Below are 16,748 nucleotides of genomic sequence, written 5' to 3'. Positions count from 1 at the left end.
ACAGTCCAGTGACAGTAGACTAAATCCAGTTGCAAATAGAGAAGCGCACATCAAAAGCGGAAAACCGAAAACACAAACACAACATTCGTGCAAAGGCGAGCCGAGTGCTGAGTCATTCATTTGCAACACTGAATGTCGGAAAAATTAAAAAATCGCATTATAAAATAGAATAAAAATCAGATTTGTTAAGTAAACAAAGTTTACTTTTATGTATGTCTGCTGTCTACTGTCTGACTAAATATCTAACTGTCAGTCAGGCAGTCAGATACTGTCACCGCTGTGGACAAACATAAGTCTGCTGTTCATCATGTCCATTTCAAGTCCGACGCTGTCGCTTCCTTGCCACTCTTGTCACATACACGCACACATATATATGCGACTGTTGGTCGATGTGTGCGCTTGTGTTTGTGTAGTGGTCATGTGAAGTGTTGTGCATACGTTTGCGCATGAATTAACTTTATTTGCTTTGAGTAAATTAAATAAACTACTCATATACACAAACAATAGCCGAGGTAGGTGTGGTAATTTTTCGCTGCAACTTGTGGATAACTCGGATTTTTTCGAGTGGTCAAGCAGAGTGGGTGAATTTGAGACAGAATTTAAAATTTATGTTCTTCTACAACTGTTTAATTGCTTGAAATTTATTTGTATCCGAAATAGTTTCGAAAGAATCTTGGTTCCATCCATCAATAGTTGGGTTTAATTGCATCTTTACAAAAGAACTAACTCCAGAATAAACATAACTCACCGAAGCGCAAAAATTTATAAATTTTTAAACAATTACTTTTGGAATATTTTACAATCCATGCCATCAGATTCGATCCTGTAAAATAATCTAAAGCAGCGTTGTCCATGGCCTATGCGCACAATAGCGCACGGACAGTGCCAGACACCTCACACCAACATGTCGCGACAAGTGTCTGTGAAAGCACGATTGTGCTACTGTATTCAACTTCGTAGGCAAGCAAAGAAGAATTTTGCGATCAGTTGACGCTAGAATAACCAACACAAGCATAACGTGCACACAGTCGCGTTGGACAACACTGATCTAAAGTATACATTCAATGAAATGTTCTCTTGAAGTCACAAGACAAATAATCTCACAACGAATGGTGTGAGAAAATATTATTAGAAGCAGGAAAGCAGAAAATGTGGTGGCTGCAAGAAAGGACTACATGATGGTGACAGGTTCCGCCTTACTAACATTACATACAGAAAATGCATGAAGGTGGCCTTGAGTGAGACGCTGGCCTTGTCTAGAGCTTGTCTTAAGTTTATAGGAGCTTCGCTATTCAAAGGATTAGACGAATTTTCAAAGTTAGAATTTTAAAAGTTAGATCTCTACTTGACTTCAAGTCAATCGCTGAAGGCCTGTATGCTGACTACTTCAGCTGGGATTTAATTTAATTTAAATTTAAATTCCATCTGGCAATAAAAAGGACAAGTACATGTATTCACACTTCATATAGTGCAGTATAACCTAACCCCATCCATACTGAAGTTCACATTCGACCTGACCAGGTCAGGCATGCAAACCAAATCGTTGCATTTATTTTCCTTTTATAGGTTGTATTGAACAATATTATATGTTTAGCGTTATCACAAAACTAAGGACTAATCACACATATAAAGACTGACGGACATATAGACCGAATGATATGGCTGAAAGAACTTAGTTGATAATTTATATATATATATAAGGTACATCCGATTGATTCTGGATCTTATAAACTTGGACTTTGAAAACTTTATAGCGACTGATCCAAGTAGTGGTACTTTTTTCCCAAGCGACGTCGCTTCGCACTATGTGCTCATTCTTGAAAAGTTCCAAGAAGAACCGACGTTTTCCTGCCAAAATTTGTTTAGAGATGAGGCCCATTTCTAGCTCAATGGGTACGTAAAATAGAAAATTTGTCATATTTGGGAAGAAGAACAACCTGGAGATATTCAGTGGCTTCTACGAAAAAGTAAAATCTCTACGAAAATACACCATCAAAATCTCTCACAACTTTTACCCATAAGCGAAATTGCATTAGCATCTATCAAACACTTCGACACGACTGTACTATGTTAACCTTATGTTCTATTTCGAAATAAGGTTAATAGGAGTGATATTAAATTTAAAAGCTCAAATCCCAGCTTAGCACACACATGAAGCCACACATAACGGTACAAAAAGTATTATTGGCTGTCCTCGCCACATATCGGGCAATTCATCTATGTCAGTCGCTTAGAAAGCAGCACCGGTGCTACTTATGCATTTACACTCTATGATGCCAGCATAAAAGATGCAGTAAAATACTATAGTGTGAATACAAAACTAAGCGATTGAACATAAAGCCAAGGTAGAATTGCCAAATGAAACTGTCACAATCAAATTGAACTGTCAGTGTGAATGAAATGAGCAGAGAGACGACCTGCATAAGTATTGCGAAAAGATTAATATGTTGACAGGGACTTAGGGGGAGAAGTGGTGCAGCTGAAGCACACACATACACATATATTGTTTTGTAAAAAATATAGGAAATTTCAATAAAATCCGAGACATAAGTTGAATTGCCATGCAATATTCCATTAACAATAATTCTATCTGCATTGTAGGTCATAGATGTATTTATGTATGTATAAGCTTATGTAAAGCAGTTTTAAACGCTTATGCAATAGTTTTTATTTCCGCTGCTTTTTTATATGAACATGCTCCAATTTTATACAACTTCATCTTATTCTCTTCTTTATACTTTACAGCGCGATGTTATTAACTTGGAACCCACACGCGACGATGTTGTCAGCTGCGTCTCCAAAGGCAAGAGCCAGGTAAGCCAAATCCGCACGTGCACAATATAAAACTCACATGCATACACATGTACATATATGTATATGTGTGTATGCGTATCACTAAGTTAAGGGGTTAAGCCGCTATTTTATCTGATTTGAATAAGACTACGCCGCAGTTCAATTCAAAATTTCCCAAAGCCTCTCAAAGCACAGCACAAAATCCACTTTTCTAGGATTTCCCAAGCGGTTGACTGTCAGTGGTGCGCCACCAGTTCGTTGGTAATTTTTCATATGCGAAAGTACATAGTTTCGTACATGCTCGGCAACGCATATTGCAATTGCAATCTACTTAAAGCCAAGTCATTCTTCTTTTTCATTTGTACCATTTATCGCCGCTTTTCAATTTATATCAAATTGTAAGAGCTTATATGTGACAGACTTTTAAAACTGGTAGGAGAGAGTAAAAGAAAGTCTGCTAAATACAGGTTAGTCGAGCAAACACAGTATCGGTTTTAGAGGGGCGAACCGCTAAATACTTTGCCGCCAGAAATATGTTTCTTACGTGGTGCTCAAGTAGTTCGATATATTAGAACCAGCGAGCTCAAACTTTTTAAGTCCGTCCGAAAAACGTTTTCTGGGGGTCTGTGAATGTTATTGGACGCGTTAACTTCCTCACTCGATGCAAATTTCTACCCAAGGAAAAATGTTTGCACATTTGTTAGCACGAAAAAGTTTTACAGGATAAAAGTTCTTAGTCTAATTCTACTAATTTTGCAGTGTCGACTGCAGTGGTGTTAGCCGGTGCCTTGACATGGAGAAGGGGCCTTTTTATTCGCATATGGGACGATTTTTTCTCAATTTTTTTTTATAAATAACCGATTTTAATCGCACATTGTGAATTCTAAAAAATTCTTCGCCTTATTTTTCTGGCATAACAGTCTTCGCCTTCTTCGGAACACGTTTCCCAGGAAAAGTCCATTGCTTCGACCTTTCCTTGGTATCCGGAGTATACCATAAATCCGTGTGACGTCGACGGTCACGAAAAGACCTGGAAACTTTCGGCTTGCGCTTATATACCGCCAAACACTGTTGCTGTACTTGTTGTCCGAAGTGAGCAAGGCTGCCAACCATAGTGCTGAGAGTTTTGTTGTACCGCTTATCTAGTACCCGTTAGATTGGTACAATTCAGATAAGTTGTCATCGAGGTCATCAAACGGTAGGCGCAGAAAATGTACTACTTCGACTGGGTCGAACTGGAGTGTCAGATATATAGGGTTAGCTGGGTTTACAAGGAGGTAGCTGGATTCATGCGGGGACTCGTTGCATGCTAGGCATATACTTGGTATGTCTGGGTCGATTCTGGATAAGTAGAAGTTTAACCCGCAACAGTATTCAGAACGAAACTGCAAGATCTCACGCGATCTTTTGAGATGCCTACTATCTCAGCTAACTCTCGCACATTTTAATCAGTAGAAGATCAGTAAGGGCGGAGCTCAGCAAAGACCGACGTGCGATCATATTGAAATTCATTACACCAATTTTTTACTATCACCATCGAAGGAGAAGAGTCACCGCATGCAACATTCAAGTGGTTTTCAATTTCACTGAACGATTCCCCTCGAAAAAGCAAGAACCGAATCGGCGAACTTTTTCTACTTTTCTGATAGCCGCCCGTTCTATGAGTCCATTTTGACCACCAGTAGCTTCCGTTCGCACATTAGTCAGTTATTAGTCAGTTATACTACTTATAAAGACTATCAACTCGTCTGACTTCTGCCGCTCCAACAACAACACGAGAATGGACTAAATTATCGTATATTTTTTCTTCAATAGCGGCGTCATCAAGGGGAAAGACTAGATATTTATGGATTAAGCTTGAAAAAGGCCGTCGGCCACGCTCTAAAACAGTAAACAATAATTCCGCGCCGATCATACATAGGGAAGTCATCAGTTCTTTCGGTTAGAACTACTTTCCACGGTGGCCGATGTCTCAACAGGTTCGGCCTACTATTTATAGAACTTCATATGTGAAAAGCCATTTTGTGGACGTGACAATAATCTGCATTTCGAGAGTATGGAAATCTCAAACTTCAAAATGCAATAACAGTCTTATTAGGCTTAATACTTACAGGGACTTTTCGTTGTTAAGGGATTATATAAAGAAAGAAGGACGAAAAAAGCGAATTTTCCATAATTTTTTTCTGAGAATTTATTGAGTTTAAATATATATTTCACTGAAAAATTTTAAATCATAAATAATTCAAATTTCCATCATTATACCTTCAATATAGCTGAAATAATTCACAATTCCTCAAAAGTACATCAAAGACCCAACCGCACTGCCATTCATTCGAATACTTTGCAAAGACACCCTATATGTGGCCGCTTATTCAGATGCTATTGCGAACTAATAAAAACTAAAACCCCAACTTTTCGCTATCTGAATAGGGAATCCCGTCAAATAAATGCGTGCGCGCATCGCTTCATTGCGGACAAATTCAATTTTTGCTACTTTACGAAAGCTTCCGGGAAAGCGCACGGGAAGTGAGCAAATACACATTTACCCTATTACTTAAACACACATGAGTGCTTATTTCTATACATATGCATACGTGTGGGTGTTTGTCGGTGCAGTCAAGTCAATTTAGTGCACATATCCTTTGAGATCGACGCACCAACACACATGCGAACCCATCACACGCAACCGATTTGCTGTGACTTTTTGCCTGCTGCGCTTCCCACAAGCTTTCGTTGAAAAACAGTAAAAAAAACTACAAAACTATCGCGGGCGGCTACCAGCAATTTGATTGATTTTTATATCATCTTCAGCGCGCGGCAAATGTCTGCGTAATAGAGCAATTCCTCTTCACACCCGCATTCGCATTTAACGCAACGTCATTGCGGTTGCCGCTGCTGCTGCTGCTGTTGTATGCCCCACACACACAAACATATATGTAGTCGTACGTTTATATGTTGCTGTTTTTAAAAAATCTCGTCATCTTATTTGTGGCTTGCAATTTGTGCACATTGCCTCTGCCCCCTGTTCCCTACTGTTTGCAACCATCTGCTCTTGGCGGAATCCCTATAATGCGTGGCTGCCGCTGCCGCAATTGACAGCGCAACATCTTGCAATTTTCCTCACATTTCTCCATAGTTGCTTCAATGGGTTTTCTTTCTTTCGCCCTTCACCCGTTGCCGGTGCGTGCCTCTATACGTTGCTGGGGATTATTGTGCGAAATATTGCAGAAAATTTGCTGTTTTATATTTTGCCCGCCTTTATGATATTTATTTATATACATTTTGCTTTGTATTTTCCCCAACGCATCTTCTTTTCCGTAATGGCATATTCAGCACAATTCCTGCAACATTTACTACTTTGCAATGTTGCAACATAATTTGCGGCTTGCAATTTTGTAATGAGCAACTTGTTTTGTAAAGAAATTTGATTTCGTATTTTACTTTGCTGCAAAGCCGATTGTTTCTCTGTTTATTAATGCTCGGAAACGGTATTTATTTGTTTTCCAATTTGCAGTAATAATGTTGCAACATATTTTAGAAAATACTAGAGGGCGTTCCTGCAACATATTGTTGTTTAAGAAGCACATAAACTTTTGAAGTTGGAAAATACGGTTGAAGTTCATTCAAAAAAAAATTAAAATTTTTTAAAATCATAAGTTTTTTTAAATACAATTTATAAAATATGGTTTCTTTAGAGTTATAATACCTTTAAATGACCAAAGTTTGGCTTCACTAGTTCTCACAACCCTACGCAAGGATCATCGCAACACAATCCTATGAAAACAAATCAAGCCAGTTTAGCTCCATTTGTGCCAGAATTGTCGTCTGTGATAAGAGACATCAAAAAATCCACAAAATAATTTGAGATGGCTATAAAGTGAAACTGTTAGAGATGGTGGGTACTCTAGAGATATCAACTGATCGTTCAGATTGTATTATTCATGAATATTTGGGTATGAGAAAGCTCTGTGCAAAGTTCACCTTTGACCAAACCCAACGACAAGTTGGTGATTCGGAATTTTCAAGCTTAATAAACACGGATGTTTGTATCGCTATTTAGCAATTGATGAAATGATCATTTCACTCCGAAGTCTAGGCGACTGTCATCCGATAGGACTGCACGCGATCAACCCGGTCAAAAGCGACTATTACAAAGCGATATTATACCTTTGAAGGAAAAAAAATCACCAGAAAATGTCGCAAATGAAAAAAAGGCAGAACCATTTCGCTAACACAATGCAATGAATTGGGCTTAGAATTGCTTCCGCAACCATGTATTTTGCAAAACTGGATTCTAGCGACTATTTCCTGTTCTAATATCTCGAAATAAAGCTTGTTTTAAGTGAAATTAAAAGGATTACAAAAATGGTATCGAAAAGTTGGAGGATCGCTATAAAATGTGTAACCTTTGAAGAAAAATGAATTTTGCACAAAAAAATGTGTTTCACTATGGTAGAAGACTTTTCATTTGACTTTTAGACAATCGTATTTTAGGCCGTGTCTTTTCAGCAAACGTAGCAAATGAAGAAAGCCTTCTTGTTCTGGCAAAATTGTTTGTTTTCAAAAAAAGATATAAATTGATATATACAAGCAGCCAAGAAGCTTTGAAATCACTAAAATCTCTTAGGGATTTATCTAAGATAGTGAAATAATGCCTTTATCTCTTAGTGGACTTGGTATCCTTCCTCACGAGAAACCTACAATGAATTTCAGGACGTAGGGATATTCCTGATAACTTTGAAGCAGTTGATCTAGCCATAGCAGGCACCACCTCGCAATTAGACTACCACTAAGAAAAAATGGGAAGTTATGTGCCCTGGCTATTTGTAAATATTTAATAGACAAACATTATATATTTACAGCTGGTTTCGGTAGGGTCTATTCTTAACTTGCTCACGAAGCAGGGAAACGTGGCATGAATGCAATATGGATCGCATAGATCGACTATTAATTTCAAAAGAATAATATAGGAACTTTAGTGGGAATACTTGCAGGGCACTGTTTGATTGGCACACATACCAGAGGACTGGGTACAACATAGAAAGGTTAATGTCAAAGTAGATGATGCAAATGCTATAAAACATCTCCTATGCGAATGCAAAGCTTTGAATAGGAGAATAATCGAAACTATCGGTGGAGAACTTTCTCAGTAGATTAGGGAGGCTTAGAGAGTGAGGGGAGTTTAGTTACGGTGATTTCTCAATGAAATTCCTAAAAGGCCTAGGTGATTATCGGACATCCCCATCCAAGAACACATTTCCGTTCAGTCAGTTGAACCGTATTAACCAGCTTTAAATACATGACCTAAGTGGTAAATTGAGATTCATAAACCAAAAGCTGATTCCACCACTTTGATGTTTCGCGATTCGTAAGAACTAAAAATAAAAAAAACAAGTGGCTATCTTTTCAAATTTAAAAAAGGATAGACAACTAAACCTTTTGGCATAAAAACGTCATCAGACAGCAAACTTTTTAGATATAGAATTGTCTGGCGGGTCTCTTCCAAATTTCCCGCTCTACAAATTCGCACAATTTATTCACGGCTATCGCTTATGAGCGTAAAGTATTCTATAAGTTTTTCAGACTTCTTCACGAGTCTCAAAAATAAATGTTCACTCCGTTTAGTTGCTGTTCAAGTAAAATTCCATATTAGTATTGTGGTTTGTCTAAGTAAATTTCATCTAAATGTCAAACACATTTATTTGCTTTGACAGTAATATTTCTATGACATTATATAACTCGAAATCCTTCCTTTATGAATACTTGCATATAAATATATAACATAATATAAGCTGCGATTTCAACTATTATGAAAAAAAAGAAATTTGGAAGCTTCCCCTCATATGTCTCAAAAGTTCCCTGATAGTCTCAGCTGCATTGTAGTTTATAATTTCAATTTCCATTTGCTTGGAGCAGAGATCTATATTAAATACTTTACATTACACAGCAACATATTTCGGAGTCGAACGCACACGAGCAACCTGTCATAATTTGCAAATGACAAAATAAAAACCGAAAAGAAACTAAAAACTGAAGTTGAATTGAAGTAAGGTAGGAGCGAGTTTGGAAACGGAAATGAACACAAGCTAACCAAATTTGTTAGAATTATAAAAACAAATTCTAAAACATATATAATATGATAAATTGTATATACCCTACCAAGTTTCATTTAATTGTTTGTATGGGCAAAACATCAAAAATTTTAGCACTAACTGCTTTTCATTTTGACTTTAGTTCTGGAGTTTTCAGGCTAATACTTAATTGCTTTTAAATGATATAACTTGCTCTGATAATACTCCACATTTATATGTGGCAATGACATGAAAGAATAAAGAATGCTCAAAAACAGGTCCTCATTCGTGGTGCACAAGGATAACACCAACAATAGTACTATTTGCATCGAAGGCTGCTATGAAACGTAAGGAGTCTAGTTACATTAGGTGTAGGAATAAACTGAAATTCTCCTCAATTTCATTCGATTGGAAAGATGTCGGTTTTCCTATGTTCTTTGCGTTGTAGCGCTTGATCTTTGAACCTTTCTTGAGCTCGCAAGAGTTGGTTAACTACCAGAACATGTGCATGCTGTTTGTGGCCAAACAAAACCGTTAGGGGTCTTCCAAAGTACTTACCTAAAGGCAATCTCGATAAATTTATAGGTTTTCTGACTTGATGCTGTCCAATTGATTCTTATGCGGTACGGCCATATAGTCTATTGTCGCTCTTTGTCCGACATATATGGAGACATGCGAAGAGATCATTATTACATTCTCTCCTCCCAGTTTTTGCCAGAATAACATTGAAATATCTCAGTAGACACACCTTCAGCGTAGCCCGCGAAGGGGCTGGGATTAATATAACCTCATTTTATAAATTTGTAGGCAGCACAAAACGATGTCTCGATCTATAAGGATCTGGTGAAGCACTTTTAAGCGTTTATGGATAAGACAAAGCACAAATATCTGGCCAAAGGCTTTCAATGACCATAGATAACTTTTGGATTTCAGTATAATTTGTAATTTATATCAGTATTTTTAAGTTTGGGGTACACCAACACTTACATCCCTAATCCATCGTTTTCCATACACAACACATACGGATATAGGGTTTTTTTACTCATTTTTTGCTGGAACTTTGACGTTCAGTATAAGAAGTTACCACTGATGCTTTGAAACAAGCTTTCCATACCAAGAGATTATGAAATAAACACTATACCGGCGAGAGAAAACCTAGAAACATGGAACTATTTATGAAGACCGATTCCGAAATACTCGCATACATGCGTTGGGTATAAAAGTTGGTAATAACTTCTTGCAATATACATGTGCAATCGAGCAACACATCGGCAACAGCTGTGCAACTACGCTTCCAATCGTGCAATTTGCTGTTTTTGCCCCTATTTATTCATTTCTTTTTTGCTGCGTGTAACAATTTTGTGGCGATAAATGACAGTGACTGAAAGAAAAAATTGTGAAAATAATAAAATATTGCAAAGTGCAATATGCAGACATTTTCCTCCTCACTCAACACTTGGCATTACATAACAAATATTGCATGAGTAGTATGAACAGTTTGTTGTTGTTATTCATTTCACTGATTTTTTCTTTGCACTTCTTTTCTTTTATTTCAGATTTTCGATTGCAAGAATCACATTCGTGTCATACAATCAATGGAGAACGGCGACAGGCTTTACGTTTGCGGCACAAATGCACACAATCCCAAGGATTATGTCATCTACGTAAGTATCAATAGAAAAAAACACGAAGTTGTAGACCAAAAAAAACATATGTACATTTGTAAAAATGCAAACTCATAAAAATAACAAAATAAAAAAAAATCAAACGTTTCACAGTTGCAACAGTGTGGTTTCACAGAAGGGAGAGAGAGGCGCACTGACTGCGAGCGAGAGCTTACAATCTAAGCTTCATGCATTTTTCTCGTGGCTGCCAATATGCACACATACAAACATACAAACACATATGTGACACATCTGATAAAATCACTTTTTTCCATTTCGCCAAATGCAATTGTCCGTCTGTCCATTGAAAGCGTTTATCTGTGCGTCAATAGAACGCGTACTTTCCTTTCTGGCGAAATCAACTTGCTTGCTTCGTTTGACTCCGAACAGATTGCAGTTATCGCAGTGACTCACGTAAAAAAGCAGTTTTTACTATTATCCCAACTCTTTGTGTTTGTTCTTGTTGCAGCAAAGTGAATCCTCAACGGTTTTTAAGACATACACACCAGCTTCAGAAGGATATTGTTGACATAAGCGGCAAAAAAACTGTGTTTGAATTTTTTGTATTTGTCGCTTTTGCACACAAATCTTTATGGCTATGTCCTCGTATGTGTCCCTGCATTTTAGGTTATGGCGCTGGGTGATAAATGACAACGGCGACCATATGTTTTCCTTCAATTGACACATATTTTTATGCGAATTTATCTTTTGTATTTGAGTGGTACTTATTGCAAAAGTTAAGATGTATGTTCATATGTTTGCTTATAAAAAGTTGGTCACATGGTTTAGTGTTTATTATTCATGATGATGCTATTGAACCAGACTTGCTGATTTTTAAGTTATGAATTTAAAATCATGATTGCTTTCATCGTATACTCAATATGGTAAGAAGAGACTCTGCTAATGTTTTATTTTTTTTGTTTTAACGAGTATTACTAAAGTTCTTGTTCCTGTAGGAGTTTAAACATTTTTAAAATAATTTTGCAAAATTCCATGAATGCTTAGCTCAATAAAGGCATTCATGCAATAAGACTAAAAGTTTTGAGGGACACAACTTGATTGCATTGAGAGTGAGGTGAGGTGAAAACATGCATGCATTTTATACTTCTGATGTTGATACAACTCTATGGTCTTACCTTCGGTAACCTAGAAATAAAGCATAAACTGACGCTGGCCGTCTCAACAAGTTGGTGACAGGCTCAAAGAATTTTGTCGATTTTTAAGGGCCATATGGTCAATTATATTGGAGTTTTAGGCAACACAACGCACATGCCTTCTAAGCTTCGAAGTGAATCTTAAATGTGGCAAGAATCTCAAACCCCGCCATTATAATGTTTCCAATGAAATTACCTCTATTTCTTATGCTTTTTGTAGGCAGCCATTGAAAGTTTTTACTATATTCCAAAAGTCTCCCAATCAAATGTTATCGAAGTACACCTAAAGAGTACCACCAAAAATCGACGAAAAAAGAGTACAGACTTCAAATAACTACATCTTACGCAGGATAAAGTGCGTTACCTGAAAATCCAGTTTTTATTTCATAGAAAATATACATTTTACGAAATTAATATTTTTGAGACACAAATAAACTATTTATAATCATTTCAGTCCAACCTTACCCATCTGCCGCGCTCGGAATATGTGATTGGCGTTGGCCAGGGCATTGCTAAATGTCCCTACGATCCACTAGATAATTCAACTGCCATTTATGTCGAAGAGGGCAATCCTGGTGATTTACCTGGTTTGGTAAGTAAACATTTGTTTGCCATTTTGGTGAGTTTATAAATTAATAAAAATGTTAAAGTTACATTTGTAACTTCAAGTATTACGTCAATAATTATGTTGTTCTGTTAAATATTTAGTTTAAAATATATTTGGGAAATATTTAGAAGTAAACTGGCTATTATTATTATTATACTGTCATACATTTAGCAATAGGGTGTCCGCAATTTCACAAGTATTTTTTTTTTCTTTTTGCAAAGGTCATTTGAAATTTCAGTTTTTGCTCAGAAAAAGTGATTCAACGTAAACAAGCATTTTATGTTCAACTTGAACCGTGTCTAAATCACTTTAGTTTTCCCATATAGAGCTTATTCCCATTAGAGTGACTTGAGTGAAATTCAAATGTTTTTTATTTAATCTAAAGTACAATCAATACAATTAAATTCTCAATATAACTTCATTCAAATGGCTTCCACGACTTTTTTTGCGGAAACGAATTTGATGAACACAATTTCCAAATACTTCTTCCACCACATCACGTCGCATGCCATGAATAGCACCTTCAATATTGACTTCTAAGGCTTGAAGAGAGTCTTGTTTATTGCTAAAGACTAATCACTTCAAATAACCCCGCAAAATATAGAATAAGGATGTTAACTCACAACTTTCTGGAGGCCATTCAATATCATAATTTCTCAAAATAATCGAATCTCTAAACTTTTCCCGCAATAAATCGGTTTCTTTTTGGAACGAGATGTTGTCAAGATCAACTTATTCTTGCGATCATAGATAGTTGATTATCATTGATCTATTTCGGTCTCATTTCGAAAGAAGTGTGGAACGATGATTCCACCAGACCAAAAACCACACTATGAAATTCTAAGCATTACTGAAAACAAAATTACAGATCATAACATATAATATTAAAAACGGCCGAAATGGCACTTATAAATCATATCATTCCTATTGGGAAATCCGAAATTTTATATCTTTCAGCTAAATATAATAAATTTAGTACTTTGGAAAAGGTATATACTAATAAAAAAATTCGCTCTATAAAAAAATATTGTAGATTTTTTTCGTAAAAATGTTTCTTTGGAAGTTATACGCAGTTAAAATTTTGCTTCAAATGTACTGTATTGATAGAGTGCACCACGCCGTATGAGTAACACATATGTACAAATCACTTGTACGAATGGTCAGGACATGTATAATTTTGACTCCATATAACTTTCAAAAGTATGTTTTTAATAAAAAAAAAATTATGAAGACCTTTATTATGGAGTGGAAATTTTCGAATTAGAAGGTCACTATTTGGAAGCTGTGGATTTATTGGCTTATTGTCATATACAAAAAAATCCAATGTTATAAAATTGAGAAAAGAATTATAATTTTGGCACGGTTTAAACAGCCTTCTTTTTACGTCAAATTCGGAAACTTTAAAACTCGTTTTGTATAAGCACATTCAACTTGGAAAACAACGGACACCGTAATATACGATACATACGTATCACCTTGTGATTTTTACTCGCCTTAAATGCTTCATGCTACTTTTATCCTCATTATTCATTCATAGGTTGCTATTGTATGTACAATACTCTCTTTATATTACAGTACTCAGGCACCAATGCAGAATTCACAAAAGCAGACACTGTGATCTTTCGAACGGATTTATATAATACGACAGCAAAGCGATTGGAATATAAATTCAAGCGTACACTTAAATATGACTCCAAATGGTTGGACAGTGAGTACAAACAAAAATAAATATATTAATTTATAAATTTTTGTAAATATTTATAAAATTAAAATTTGAGTAAAAATCATAAAATCTGCTATGACAAAATATGAAGAATATTTCTTTAATTTTTGTATGTTTGTCAGTCAACAAAGTATGTTTAAGACTTTTCTGCCAATACTAATGTTTATTATTAGTAACAAAACTAGTCGCAAAACTTTCTCTCACATACAATAAATATTTAATTTTAGCAAACTTCGAGTAAAAACAAAACTAACAGAAATAGTATAAATTTCGTCTTAATACCACACGAACAGTGCAGCAAAGAAAAATTCAATTTCGTCATCACACAAAACTTTTCAGACATTATCGCAACATTCGACACTTTGCCTCAAGTCGGCTTAAAAACAAAAGATATTAAATTTGCATAACGAATTTCGAAGATTGTGATGAGCAGAAAAAGGCCAACCAAAGCAAGCGAAAGCAGTGAAATATTTTGCAATTTAAAAATTTATTCAATTTTCTTTTGAAAAATTCAAGTCAAACTAAACCCAAATGTCCGCAAATTTATCTAAGAAAATTAGTTTTTAATGAAATTTTCATTTCCACGGAAGGAAAAGAATGAAATTTATGAAATTTTATTTCTACAGCGAAAATTAAAATTCCAAGGAAAATCTAATGAGGTTGCTTTCATTTGTTCGAAAATAATTGAATTAAGCGAAGTGGAGGAGCATGTAAAATATACAAAGAAAATTCATAAAACAAAATTATTCACGCTTTTGTAGTTACGCTCAAAGAAAAATAGTTTTTCGAGTGAAGCAGTGCATGCTAATTAGTGTTTTTTTCATTATTATGGCTACAGTTGTGTTGAAACTCATATAACCATTTAATATTTTGAGATTGCTTAGCTTCAATAGATTCGTAGAATACCGGTCTTCGGTAATGAAAGTTTGATAAATACTGTTATTTTGATTCTTTGGACATCCAGAAGTTTATAGTTTAGGATGGGAAATTTAAAAGAATTTATTAAAAAACGCTTCAGTACAAGTCAAGCAATCGCCAACAATTTGAAACCTATCAAAATCCAACCCAAAGGTTTTATTTGCCGGAGGGCTACTAACACATAAATTGACTTCTTTGCTTTATATTTTTAATTATATTAGTATTTATTAAACAAAATAACAATTTATGGTTTCAATAAATACTCACTTAACAGCACCTTGAGTTTTCCTACCATATCACTGTTACACCGCTTCAACTATCCTTAAGTTTTCACCTCACCAACTCACAATAATTATATAACCAAAATATTAACACTTAAAAAAGTTTACATAACAAGACTCTCAATACAAAATGTGAAGATTGAACAAAAAAAAGAATACAAAAGCATGAATTTTATTAAATTGCAATTTTCATAACACCAAAAAAACAGGCAAGATACCTTGCGCAGATACTTGAAGCAAACACCCACGCAGCGTTAAGCCACGGTGGAGCCTGGTGCCTATACAAATGCACTGGCGAAAGCGACACAAGCGACATGCCGCATCCTACAGTCTACTACTTTTCACGCTCACATCCCTTTCTTCTCATAGTTCCTTTCACTTTACTCACTTGCTTATTTCAGTTTTTTCTGTAGGAACTGTGTTGTAGGCGCTTGTGTGCGCGCATAGTTGGAGGCACTCTAAAGCTGCTAATACAATTAAAGTCTTTTCAGTTCTGCTTGAAAATTAATTAAAACTTGTATTGCAGCAGATTAAAATGAAAGGCGGCGCTTTGTGTACGAGTATATATATAGACAAAAGCAGATCATGAAGAGCAGAGGGTTGAGACCAGAGGGCTTTATGCCTAAATACTATGCTGCAAACGAGAAGCTTTGGGCTTTGGTTTATGAAATGTGAATGGTCAAAATCTTATTAGTTTCACGTTGAATGGCGTTCAAGCAAATTTTGTTAGCAATTATGTAGATAAATAGTTAGATTTAAGAGCGATAATCAAAGAAAGCTCATTTGAAAGCAATTGAACGGCAGAATTTATTTACAGTTATTTGGTAGTTACAAGATAATATCTTTCCTCCGATGAAAGTGGAAGCGTTTGAATGGTTATTGAGTAATTTTAATCTTATGCTAAGAAGTGGCAGAGATTGTATAGCTGGAAGAAATTAAAAGCAAAGCTTTGGAAATTACTAGAGTCAATTTTCTGACATTCCCAAAATACACCTAATTGAATTCGAAATATTAGATACAAGGTGGTCCTTTATGGAATATTTTTTTTAACAATAATGTTTCATCTACTAAAGGTCATACCTAGTACCTGGTAGTAATTTTGGACAGCGAGCTAACGCAGAAAGAGTCGGTGAAAATGGCCGGTGGTGCACTCTACGCCTATAAGAAGATTCTAGAGTCTAAAACAGCTGCCAGATTGGCGGCGCCAAGTGGATTTTCAACATTTTCATTTTCTGAGATAGCTCAATAGGCATTGGGTTGGTGGTTAAAATAGACCACAGACCATCACACTTCATCTAAGCAAGAAGGTTTCAAGTCACACTAAAGAGGATGGATGGCGTAGGCGCATACGACTTATCAGTGGAACTTTTTACATATAAACGGACATATCAAAAATGTCTTATTAAGAGGGCGACGGAATCTATTGCATTAATCTAGATGTCAAGCTCCCGGAGTACTGCAAAATCTTTCACGCAAACGTCTTATAAAAGCGGCTGAGATAGCCAACAACGATGGAAACAACATAAAGAATAATTTC

The 16,748-nt window shown here is 35.8% G+C and overlaps 1 protein-coding gene across 8 annotated transcripts in view; it reads left to right on the top strand.

Annotated features, from left to right (window-relative positions):
- LOC105227312 (semaphorin-2A) overlaps window positions 1-16,748 on the top strand; it is a 201,284-nt gene that overhangs the window by 166,407 nt on the left and 18,129 nt on the right. For all 8 annotated transcript variants that reach the window (XM_049450765.1, XM_049450764.1, XM_029550632.2 and 5 more), the window contains 4 exons: window positions 2,746-2,814; window positions 10,421-10,528; window positions 12,137-12,274; window positions 13,865-13,997. In XM_049450765.1, coding sequence (XP_049306722.1) covers window positions 2,746-2,814; window positions 10,421-10,528; window positions 12,137-12,274; window positions 13,865-13,997 — 448 coding nt within the window. The remainder of the gene's footprint in view (window positions 1-2,745; window positions 2,815-10,420; window positions 10,529-12,136; window positions 12,275-13,864; window positions 13,998-16,748) is intronic.

This window comes from Bactrocera dorsalis, chromosome 3, assembly GCF_023373825.1.
Source record: "Bactrocera dorsalis isolate Fly_Bdor chromosome 3, ASM2337382v1, whole genome shotgun sequence".
Classification (NCBI taxonomy): domain Eukaryota; kingdom Metazoa; phylum Arthropoda; class Insecta; order Diptera; family Tephritidae; genus Bactrocera; species Bactrocera dorsalis.
Note: the sequence above shows the minus strand (reverse complement) of the source record. Positions and strands in the feature narration are given on the sequence as shown.